The 12,257-nt window shown below is 43.0% G+C and overlaps 1 protein-coding gene and 1 long non-coding RNA gene across 4 annotated transcripts in view; both read left to right on the top strand.

Annotated features, from left to right (window-relative positions):
* The first annotated feature begins 811 nt into the window (after positions 1–811).
* dhrs11a (dehydrogenase/reductase 11a) overlaps positions 812–12,257 on the top strand; it is a 100,087-nt gene continuing 88,641 nt past the window's right edge. For all 3 annotated transcript variants that reach the window (XM_059973211.1, XM_059973213.1, XM_059973212.1), the window contains exon 1: positions 812–1,091. In XM_059973211.1, the coding sequence (XP_059829194.1) occupies positions 960–1,091 (132 nt within the window). In that variant the 5' untranslated portion in view covers positions 812–959. The remainder of the gene's footprint in view (positions 1,092–12,257) is intronic.
* On the top strand, positions 1,300–3,248 carry LOC132395971 (uncharacterized). The gene is made up of 3 exons (XR_009512797.1): positions 1,300–1,650; positions 2,367–2,535; positions 3,090–3,248. It is a non-coding gene; the product is annotated as an uncharacterized LOC132395971 (long non-coding RNA).

Genomic DNA, 12,257 nt, shown 5'->3' on the forward strand with positions numbered 1-12,257 from the left:
TTATTCCCCTATTACAATCAGGCTGCCGAGCCGGCGTGGACTACCTCACTGACAGCAACTCTCAACCTTCAGATTTATTTTCAAGGACTCTTAGATCTCATGTATTCAGTTTCTAAAAATTTTTTTTTGCACGTTGGATGTTTGTCAGTCTTTCTTTATGTGTAGTTTTTCGTAGATTATTTTGTACTTTATTTTTTCCCCTATACATACTTGCAAGAAAATGAATCTCGTTAGTATATGATCACATATAAGCACTTTGATGACAAATAAGTAACCGGTTTTTGCAGCCTGGTGAAGATATTTGTAACAAGATTTAAAGGGGAGGAGGGTTATCTGTTCACAGAACTTCACCCACCGAAGCAGTGTGATCTTATTTCTCGGAAACGGAGTTATTTCTGGGTCTCCCACTGTGATGAGCACAGTCATGCTCTCCTTCGGCATCAAATATCAGCCCCAGGGAGGGGAGTAGGGAGTCTGCTGACCTTGCGCATGCGCAGAAATGTCTAGTGCTGTTTTTTCCCCCGGCTTTGCTGGGGATATGATCCTTTATAAATTTCCACTCAGTAAGAATACCACGTCTCGGCCTCCGAGGTCGTTGAGTACGCTCGCATGATACTGGAATCTGGAGCAAATCAAAAAGAAACCTGCTGGAGGAACGATCCCGGTGCGGGTCGAGGGGAGGGATTGCCGACGTTTTAGGTCGAGACCCCGCTTCTGATCCTTGAGTGGTTTCCTCTGTCCCAGAATGCATCGCGGTGTACTACAATGCCCAGGACGCACCGCGGCATCGCTTCTCTGAGGACTACAAGTCCCAGCCTGCTCTGCGGCGGGTCCAAGTGCGGCGGACTCTGTCGGGAGTGAAGCCGGAGCTTGTAAGTTGTGAGGGCGAACGAGTGAAGGGAATCGTCTCCGCGTCCTCCCGCAGCCTTTGCCCGCCGAACCCCCGACACTCGGCCGCGATGGAGCGCTGGAACGGACGCGTGGCTCTGGTTACCGGAGCCTCGGTGGGGATCGGCGCCGCCATCGCCCGGGCCCTGGTCCAGCACGGCATGAAAGTGGTGGGCTGCGCCCGTGGAGTGGACAAGATCGAGGTAAGGACCCGGGGAACCGCCGCCGACACACCGACAGCAGCCAGGCCGCCGCTGCCTGCCGGGCTTGAGCTGTCAGACGGCGATGTGTTCCCCAGAGCGACGTGGGTTCGCGCCCGCCCGGCGGCGGAATAATTGTTCCTCGCCCAAGGACTGTTGGAAAGTTGGGCAGTTCCATCTGTCACGACCATCGGAGGTTGTGGAGGTGAGATCGCCAGCCCGGTGCGATAGGGTTGTGGGGGTGTATCGTTGACAGGGTTCCTGTGTCCCTCTGGTCAACACTTTACCTTGAAATCCCTGGGTCGTACGCGGTCAGCTATTCCCTCCAGTTTGCGAGCGAGGGCAATTCATCTCGTCTGCTGCAGAAGGGACACCATGTGTAGCATTGTTTAAACGACCAGTATACTTATCTCACCATATCGAGTGTCGATTGTCTTTGCAATAATTATATGGGCTTGATGTCCGTAAACTGAGGTGACCATTTCTTCAGCTCAAACTGTTATTACTGTGCCGTTCAATTGGAGACATTTGCTGGTTGAATACACCGACTGTAAATTGTACGGTACGTGTCTATTTTTTTGTTACTTTCGTTTTTATTTGATTGTGCGCTGCTGTTGTCTCAGCGACACTTAGGTCGTTTTACCAAGTTAACATTTGTCATCTCGTTGCATTATTATTTCTTAGTGTTTCTCTTTATCTGCATTCCCCCACTTCTTCCAATCTGTCGGTCTTAATAAACACTTAGCGGGCAGCCTGTTCTTCTCGTAGCCGGGTTCACGGAAGTAACCGCCGTGTGTTGGAAGTAGTTGTTCCTGAATATTGTGTCCCTTCTCTCTGACAACCAGGGTCAGATCTCCCACTTGCTACCTTTTTATTTGCGCGGAGGGAAAAGCGTTTGGGTGGTAGAGAGCAGTGTCTTTCACAGATTCCTTTCTTGTCTGCTCATGCAATGACCGAATAAACTGTTAACTATTATTTATCAGTTACAAAAAGCAGCTACTTTTTGTAGAAACGTACGAATTTTCACAGTTAGAACTCAGGGAATGTTGTATTGGCCTTGTCTATTTTTCCTGCTGTTATCACTTGGTATTGCAGTTTTTTAATATAGTTTTATGCACATGTTCACAGCTTTGATTTTATACTTATCGGAGAAGACCGCCTTAAGTCCATGTCAGATTGTACAGAGCTTACATTTTTCTTTCACTTTGCTTTAAGTATGTTACAAATGGCCTTTTAATTTGCTCATTTAGACACTTGCCCTTTGTGCCTCACTCTTAGCCTGTCAGTTCTCTGCAACCGAACCACGAGAAAGTGTGCACATCCAGAGCGAGACACACAAACTGCTGGAGGGACTCCGCATCTGTGGAGATGATTAGATAGTGCATGTTTCGGGCCGAGACCCTTCCTCCGAGCTGAGAAGGAAGGCGGAAGATGCCCGAATAAAAAGGTGGGTGGGGGGGGGGGTGTGGAGAAGCTAGCTGGAAGGTTACAGGTGAAGTCAGGTGGGTGGGAAAGGTCAAGGGCTGGAGAAGAAGGAATCTGGTGGGAGAGGAGAGTGGACCACGGGAGAAGGGGACCCAACAGGAATAGGCGGGTGCGAAGAAGTAAAAGGTCGAAGTGGAGAAATAAAAGGGTGGTTTGGGGGGTGGAGAGAGTTTATTTACTGGAAGGAGAAATCTATATTCATGCCATCAGTTTGGAGGGTCCCCAGACCGTATACAAGGTGTTGCTCCTCCACCTTCAGCACAGGACCGACACATCGGAACGGGAATTGTAATTAAAATGTTTGACCACGGTGAAGTCCTGCTTGTGGCGGATGGTTCTCTAAATCCATTCGCTTGGGTTGGTCTGAGTAGTGGAGCAATGATGGCATTTAGCAGTCAATGAAGGGTGACATAGACTTGGTTCAAATAGATCCTGAGCTCGTGTATAAATACTAATTCGGTGCTTCAGTACGTAGAGGGAAAAAGCATCGTATAATTAAGCTTTGTTTATTTACAGAAGCAGAAGCTAACCTTTTTCAACACCGGAAAACAAATCACCCCTGAGTTGAGCTAAAAATATAACCAAATGACACGGCAGAGGTGATCACCTTTCAATGTCAGATATGTTAACTTCTGAATGAAAGTGTAGGATTGGCCTTCAAGGTCAGGGCTAATCTCCTACCCGCGCATCGTTTTGCAGCTGTAGAGTGTTTCTCTGATTGGGTCTGTAAACGCAGACATCCATTCTGCTTCAGCAAAGACGGAGCTCACCGGCTCGACAATTCCTAGGCGTCACTTCCTGTTCCCCAAACTTCTGCTGAGATTCCGTCAATTTCACAGTTGAGTTCTGGAACAGTGAACTTTCCACACCGCACTTGAAGTTACCGTTTAATATTTATACCACAAAGTACGCCGCACCTAATACGCTGGATCGAGCGGTGTAAAACTGTCTTGAATGTCACTGCAATTTCCTCTGCTGTCAGATTAGACCTTCGACCTGAATTTGTGGCCAGTTTGTTATTGAAACTGACTTTTGGTTTTGACTTGTAAGAGAAATGCAGCTTTTGAGACTCTTCTCACAGTCGATGCAGAGGTCCGGAGCAGTCATTCTGATATTAGACTTCTGCCTCTGGGTAGTATTACATAACGCTGTTGAGATCATTGCAAAAATAATTGGGAGCAACCCTGCATTTTGATCATACAGCATGGTCTTTTTGAGTAGCTTTTTGAGAACCCAATGAATATTGTTATGGAGGTGCCAAAAGAAACAGCCATGTATAGGTGTAGACAATAGGAAGTATTTTTACTATTCTGGGCATCTCAGTATTATTTCTGAACAAAGTAAGTCTTTGAATAATGTCACGTTTGTGGTGTTGATTGTGCCGTGACAATGGGTATTCTTCAGAGGTTTGATCATACTTGAGACGTGATTTCCTGATCATCTTTGGACTGATATCATGTGACAGATGAAGCTTCAAAGGTCTTCACCGCCAGGCTGTGCCCTTTTCTCCCTGCTGCCATCAGGTTAAAGGTACAGATGCTCGAGGACTCACACTGTCAGGTTCAGGAACAGTTCCTTCCCCGCAACCATCAGGCGCTTGAACACGAAGGGTTAACTCCTCCTACATCTGGTGTTCCCACAACCGATAGTCTCACTTTAAGGACTCTGTTATTTCATGCTCGTTATTTATTGCTATTTATTTGTATTTGCCCAGCTTCTTGTTCTTTGATCCTGTTTACAGTCACTGTTCTATAGATTTGCAGAGTACCCCCGCAGGAAAATGAATTTTACAATTGTACGTGGTGACAGGTCTGTGCTCTGATAATAAATTTTACTTTGAACTTTCAATCTGTTCAATGTATTTACCCTTACTACACCTTTACTAATGCATCATTTGACTTGGGAGAAATGAAGCTGCCAACCACGTAGAGAACCAAAGAGCTGAAAATATTGCTGCTTTCACTAGAAAGAGTGACAATGACCTAAAGGTCTGCTGGGAGGAAGTGTGGCACAGATGAGTTTTGTAGTTGAAGAAGGGAGATATATATAATGAGTGCAGTGAAGTTCACAGTATGCATACTTTAGAACCATAGAACATTACAGCACAGAAACAGGCCTTTTGGCCCTTCTTGGCTGTGCCGAACCATTTTTCTGCCTAGTCCCACTGACCTGCACCTGGACCATATCCCTCTGTACCCCTCTCATCCATGTACCTGTTCAAGTTTTTCTTAAATGTTAAAAGTGAACCTGCATTTCCCACTTCATCTGGCAGCTCATTCCACACTCCCACCACTCTCTGTGTGAAGAAGCCCCCCCCCCCCATGTTCCCTTTAAACTTTTCCCCCTTCGCCCTTAACCCATGTCCTCTGGTTTTTTTTCTCCCCTAGCCTCAGTGGAAAAAAGCCTGCTTGCATTCACTCTATCTATACCCATCATCATTTTATATACCTCTATCAAGTCTCCCCTCATTCTTCTACGCTCCAGGGAATAAAGTCCTAACCTATTCAACCTTTCTCTGTAACTCAGTTTCTTAAGTCCCAGCAACATCCTTGTAAACCTTCTCTGTACTCTTTCAACCTTGTTAATTTCCTTCCTGTAACTAGGTGACCAAAACTGCACACAATACTCCAAATTTGGCCTCACCAGTTATACAACCTTGAGATCCGTCTCCTTACAGGCAGCCACAAAACAAAGAAACCCACGATAAAGGACCATCAAACACCCAACATGCAGGGAGAAAAAACAAATCGAGCAAACAATAAAAGTAAGCAAGTAACATTCAGAAATGGAGCTCACGAAAGTGACTCCACAGCCACGAAGCCAGTCACGGCCAATCCAAGATGCAGGCCACGGCCTCAGTTCAGCGCAGAGATGAGTAAACCTCACGAACAGCGAGCTAAACACTGCCCCGTCCCTCTCCTCCAGCCCCGACACCCCGACTGCTTAAATTGGCCAAGCAGCATGTCGTTTCTCACTCTCAGCCTTGATACTGCAGGATTAAGAAAACCACTGCTGATATTACCATGCATTTAGTCTGTAGTAACACACACAAAGTGCTGGAAGAACTCAGCAGGTCAGGCAGCATCCATGGACAAAAGTAGACAGTCAACATTTTGGGCTGAGACCCTTCAGCAGGACTCTTTTCCTTAGATGCTGCCTGGCCTGCTGTTCCTCCAGCATTTTGTGTGTGTGCTTGGATCTCCAGCATCAGCAGATTTTCTCTTGTTTGTGATTTAATCTGTAGTGCCTATTTCAGGGACTAGACATAGTAAATAGTAGGACATGCATCAGATCATTAAATAATAAACAGGAGAAATGTGTGCACAGCAGACTCTTCTGTTTATCCAATTACATTGGTTAGAATAACTTTTTTAAAGTGGAAAAATTGTATTGGTATTGTATTGGTTTTGTATTTTATAAACATTGTTGTGAGAAGGGCCCTTTCACTATATTGAACTAATTTAGAACATAGACCACTGCTTCTTCCAGAAGCATTATTCAGACCCTATAGTCAAAGAAAGTCGTATCTAACTGTAAGTCAAACTCCAGCAATAAGTAACTGTTAAGTGATTTATTGCTTGCAAGTGAGAATTGATGGCTGTGGAAATTTGGGGGATTGTTGATGGAGTGCATGGGGAAGTGACGGCCAGTCTCTGTACAGAGGCTGCAATGCCCAGGATGCCCATGAAAATTGTATGTAGTTCAAAGGAAGCATTGTAGATACATTGTAAATATAGAATTGTCCTTTGATCTTTAGCTTACAAAATATCATATAACATAGGGTCAAGCAGTCCTCTTCCTCCAGAGAGTGTCTCATTTTGTTGAATAAACCACTTCCATATCCACCAACCTCAGTCTCTCTCTGCTGACTTTGTTCACATTACAGCAATTAATACTTTCAAAGTTACAGAAAAGCAGTTTGCTGTGAAATTACTCAACCATTGAGTCTTTTTGTGCTAATACTTGTATTTGGTTGAGTAGTTGCTTTTCGAGGATCCACAAAAATCTTGGATGAGGCATGACAATTTGAGATGAACAAATGTGGGAATTATATAGTTAACCATCTGTTCCTTAGTTCCAACCTGGATGGTGGTCAACTGAAATTCCAACTGTTCCATTGACCATCCCAGGTAGTACCATCCTGCTAAAACGTTAGCATTGTGATGACACCAAGGGGAGAAGAGGGTGATTTAGTCACTTATTTTTCAACCTATTGCTGCCCTGTTCAACAAATTGAGAAGGCATAAATGAAAAGAAAAATAATTGAAACCATAAGAGAAGGTGGTATTTCTAGTGAAGAGATACTTCACATAGTCAGAAGGATCTAAGTGATATGGCAGTTGTGTTCTTCAAGAAAGAAAACCAATCTAATTGCCACAGAGAGTGACTGAAAGAGTCAAATCGCCCCACTTTGGTTAAAGCGCTGCTCTCCAAAATATAAGTGAGTGTTCGGAAATTGTTCGGCAACCTAATTTTGAATCTATTCAAGCTTAGCGTGAACCCAAATGATGATTGTATTTTAGACGACTCACTTGACTATCATGAGATTATACAGGGATTTTTCACAGGAGTTAAGAAGAACCAAAAATAGAGATTTTTGAAATTTCGTATGCCATGAGAACATAGTATTCAAAAGATTGAATCTGCTGGTAACTAACATATTTGAGATTAAAATTAAATGATCAATTTTTGAACATTAATAGCCATTTACCTTTTATCTACAATATTTTGAAGTTGCGTTTTGTAATAATGGTGTACTGTTTTAATAGAATACCAAGCACAATAGATCTTTTACATAATGAGAGTTACATTACGTCTCTGTACATTGGGTCCAGAGTCAGAATCAGGTTTAATATCACCGAAATACATCATGAAATTTGTTACTCTGTAGCAGCAGTACAATACCATTTTTGAGGCACCGCTCCTTGAAGTTGTATTGGATACTACAGGGGCTTGTGCCTGTGTTGGAGCTGACTAATCTTATAACTCTCTGCAGCTTACTTTGATCCTGTGCAGTAACCCCCATACCAGACAGTGATGCAGCCAGTTAGAATACTCTCCATGGTACATCTGTAGAAATTTACATTTTGGATGACACACCAAATCTCCTCAAACTCCTAATGAAATATAGCCGTTACCTTACCTTCTTTATAGCTGCATTGATATGTTGGGACTAGGTTAGGTCCTCAAGGATAGTAGCACCCAGGAATTTGAGATTGCTCACTCTATCAACTTCTGATCACTCTGAGGATTGGTGTGTGTTGCCTCGTCTTACCCTATTATTTCATATTCCTTTTCCCTATTATTCCATGGTTCCTAACTCATCTTCCATCAAGATGTTTTGATAGGTTATTATCTTTGTTCTGTCATTTGGAGAACTGGTGAAGGAAATAGAAGTTATAGATAGGGTGGTTTTGGAGACAAATGCTTGTGCGAGTTATAGAGAGATGATGCCTTCATTATTGTAACCTCTTACCCTTTCTTATTTCCTGTCCTTTACCTTAAACCTCTTATTTCAGCCTTTTCCTCTCCAAGGAAAACAAATGCAGTCTATCCGGTCTTCTTGTAGCTGAAACAGTTCATCACCAATGGAAGCATGTTGAATCTGCTTTGCACCTTCCATAGCAATTGCGCCCTTTCAGGCATGTGGCAAACAGAATTGCACTATGTCCTTAGCGGGCAGCATCCGTCGAAATGAACAATTTGTTGTTGTTGCTTTGGATTTCCAGCATCTGCAGATTTTCTCATTGAGTTGTTATTCTTGCTCCTCTCCATGCGTTGTGGCACATTGGGTGGCAACCTTTCCATTTCTTCAGCATTCTTTTTTTTTGACCACTTTTTATGAGGCCAAGTTGTCAACTCAACGCTCAACCAGCACGTATGGAAGGTGTGCAAGGAACCGGCCAGGTTTGAACCTGAGACCACTCACCTGCAAGTCTGGTGCGGATTCCATTACACTGCTGACCGGCCTACAACGTCCTTAGGCTGTAGCCTAAATGGTGTTATAATATCACTCTTTGTTTTCTACCCTCTCGCTAATGGAGTAACAGGTATGCTTTTATTAGCCACCTTTTATCTACTTGTTGAGCATGTAAAATAAATGATTGTGATCAATCTACTGACAAAGTTTCCGACCCTATTTGCAGGATGTGACTCAGCATTAGGAAATGAATTCCTTGTATATCTCATTGATCTTTTGGATGGTGTGTAATCAGTTGGTGGGTGGCAACAAAATTACTAAACATTTATTGCTAGTATGATAATTTCATTGACCTTCCTGCACAGTTGTAATTTTAGAATAGCATTACTTCAGGAAGCAACACCTTTAATATAGTTAGGAAAAAAATTAAGATTCGGGATTACTACACGGTTAAAAGCAGCTGCTTGAGCTAAGTACTACTAAATTGTTGAGGAATATTTCAAGAGCTGTTGAATCATGATAGGATTCTGGGAATATTACAGACTCATGATTCTGCTACTGCTGATGATGTTAGTCTAGCAGCTTCACAATCAAGACATCATGTAATCATCATCTGATGTCTGGGACTGTTATGCCATGAGATGCACATCATAGATTACCTAGTATTTCATTACCAGCACATCCCCGAGGCTTTCAAAATGGGAGTAATTTTGTCCTGTTGTGAAATTCAAATTGCTGTATCAGACTGATGTAAGCTATTGCAAAGCTGCCGCAGAAATGCAGTTTCACAGCTCTTGCCTCAACAGGTCATTTGAGATTGCATCAGTGTATGTTTAATATGTGCCACTCCAACTAAATACATAGTAGATGATCTGTGTGTACCTATCCCTACTGTCCTTTGTAGTAAAATGTGTACTACTTGTGTATCACGCAGAGCATGGAAATTAAATTTAATGTGCTATGAATATCAAATCTGTTGCATCATTTAGCATAAATCTGAATTTAGCCCAATCTCATATCAGTCCTCAGTTTTTCCTTTTCTGCTTAAACATACTAGTTAGTAATTTTTGTTCCTTTTATATGAATCTCTGCTTTCTCTAAATTGTGCTAAGGACAGACTTTCTAACTGTGATTAAACTGCAGACTATATATAAAAATCGTGATTAATGTTCAGTAAAAGGTCATCGATATACTGAAGGTTGAATTGTAAATCATAGCAGTGAACCTTTCAATTATTTCCAAGACTCAAAGTATATTTATTACCAAAGGACATATAAATTATATAGCCTTGAGATGTGTCTGCTTACAGGCAGCCAGTAAGCAAGAAACCCGATAGCACCCAAAAAAAGAGCAACCCCCAATATGCAGAGAAAGAAAAAAATACAAATCATGCCAACAGTAAAAGAAAGCAGCATTTGATAATGATCACTGTGCTTTATTCGTGTTTGTTTTCTATGTTAAGTGTAATGGGTAGAGATGAAGGTTAATTTTGAAGGCACAGCAGAGCTGCAGGTACTTCATTTGAATTCCAACTCCACCAACCTGGGAGGGGGTGGGAATTCTGAACTGCAGTGCTATTTTGACTGTTGAGTTTGCATCTTTTCGTTGTGACTACATGGAACCAAATTTCATAGTGGCTGTTGCGACTGGCCATTGTAAATTAATTCTGGTGGGTGATGGAAGAATAATCTGTATTAACAGGAATGTTGAGAGGATACGTTACGGGGAATGGAGGAATCGGAGAGCCGACACAAGATACAGCCCAACTTAATCATAAGCAGATACGGAGAAATGCACTGGAAGAAGCTGGGTAAATAGTGCTGCTGCTCCTTCTGGTTCACAATCTTGAAAAGGAATTAAGAGAATATCAATAAACTTAGCATGCTTTTCTGCATTGAGAGAATTATTAAGTGCTTTAAAAACGATGTAAGAAATGTTAACCTGGAATTTTAAGCTGGAAAGGAAGCAGTGACCACTGGCACAAGTGTGTGTGTGTGTGTGTGTGTGTGTGTGTGTGTGTGTGTGTGTGTGTGTGTGTGTGTGTGTGTGTGTGTGTGTGTGTGTGTGTGTGTGTGTGTGTGTGTGTGTGTGTGTGTGTGTGTGTGTGTGTGTGTGTGTGTGTGCGCGCGCGCGCGCGCACCCTTAACTCCTGGTGGAGTTGTCGGGGCGCCACCGTCGTGACAAGCTTTTTGCACCGATCTTTTTGGTGATTGCTCATCATACGGGCATCTGAAACCCGGCAGAGCCCATCCCTCATCCCTCTCCAGGTTTTTTTTTTCATGAAGTCCAGTTCCTAGCTCGACACTCAACCCAGGCACGGATGGGGAGCGTGCAAGGGAGTCGGCCGGATTCGAACTCTGGGCCTCTCGCCCGGAAGTCCAGTGCTGATGCCACTACGCCATCAGCCAGTACTGATTATATTTAATAGCATATTTAACAGCATCTAGAGAGGTCCTGGGAAGACATTTTGCTTCCTAGAAAGGGAGAGATCTGGGAAACACAGAACAAAGAACATAGTAAAGGAAGGTCACCCCATTGACCGCTGATCAGTCTTATTGCAAGTAGAATTGTGTCAACCCAGATCTATGAACTGAATCTGGCCCCATGAGCGGCTCTGTTCTGGGAGCTGACGCCAGCTGAAGAACAGTAAATTTCAAAAGCAAAACAGGCACCTTTTACGATGGACAAACTCATTGAAGCAATGCTGGGATGCTGCTCACGGAGACTTGAAGAAGTTTAAAACACATACATGGGTGGATCAGGACTAGAAATGCACCTGTGTAATTGGCCAGAAGGAACTAAGAAAGTATGTGAAGAAATGTATTTTAAAGGGTGCCTTGCAAAGTGATCAGCAGCAGTGACTCCAAAGAGTAACCACCAAAGGCTATGATCCTGGGTCTGAGATTCTGAGAAGAATTTGCCAAGTTGAACTCTGGCTGGGCTCTTCTAGATTAGGTAATATGTAAAGGCAAGTGGTATGTTTTGGATGTTAAAGTAATTAGTGTTGTGTAACTCTGAACTTCAAGGTTGTGAAATCAAAGAGTTGAGTAATTTTTGAAGTAGACAGTGCGTCTTTGAGTTGTTTAAACTAATCGTGGTTAATATCGTTATTGGGCAATGTTGTGGTGTGTTTTATTGAGTGTTGCATTTAATTGGCAACTGTGGGTTTCGGTGATGTGAACTTACTGATAAACATCCTGAATAGGGGAAGCAGGATTTAGAAAGTGGAAGTCTAAAGCCAGAGATTTGGAATTCTGGTTTTTTTTGGCTACCTGATGAACATTTTATAACCCCTTGACCAGTTACTGTGCAAGAGTTGCACAATGACCTCAAATCACTTAGGTTTTGGCATTTTAAGAAAATCTAACGTTTGTAATTATTTTCAGAAAAGTGTGCAGGATTGAGGGAATCATTCCCAGTGGCTCCAAATTCCCTTCTAGAACATGGAAAAGTACAGTACAGAAACAGGCCCTTCAGCCCACAATGTTTGCACTGACCATAATGCCAAATTAATGTAGTCCCATTTGCCGGCACATGATCCTTATCCTTTTGCCCCCTCCCTGTTCATGTATCTGTCTAAATGCCCCTTAAACATCATTACTGAGACTACATCCCCTGCAGTGAGTTCCAGGCTTTTCATAATTTTGTAAACTCTACAAAGTCAATTTGGCCTCAGCCACCAAGGCTCCATAAAAACAGTCCAGGTTTGTCCAACGTCTCCTTTATAGCGAGAACACTCCAAGACTAGGTAACCTCCCGGTGAA

The sequence above is a fragment of the Hypanus sabinus genome, chromosome 6 (assembly GCF_030144855.1).
Source record: "Hypanus sabinus isolate sHypSab1 chromosome 6, sHypSab1.hap1, whole genome shotgun sequence".
Classification (NCBI taxonomy): domain Eukaryota; kingdom Metazoa; phylum Chordata; class Chondrichthyes; order Myliobatiformes; family Dasyatidae; genus Hypanus; species Hypanus sabinus.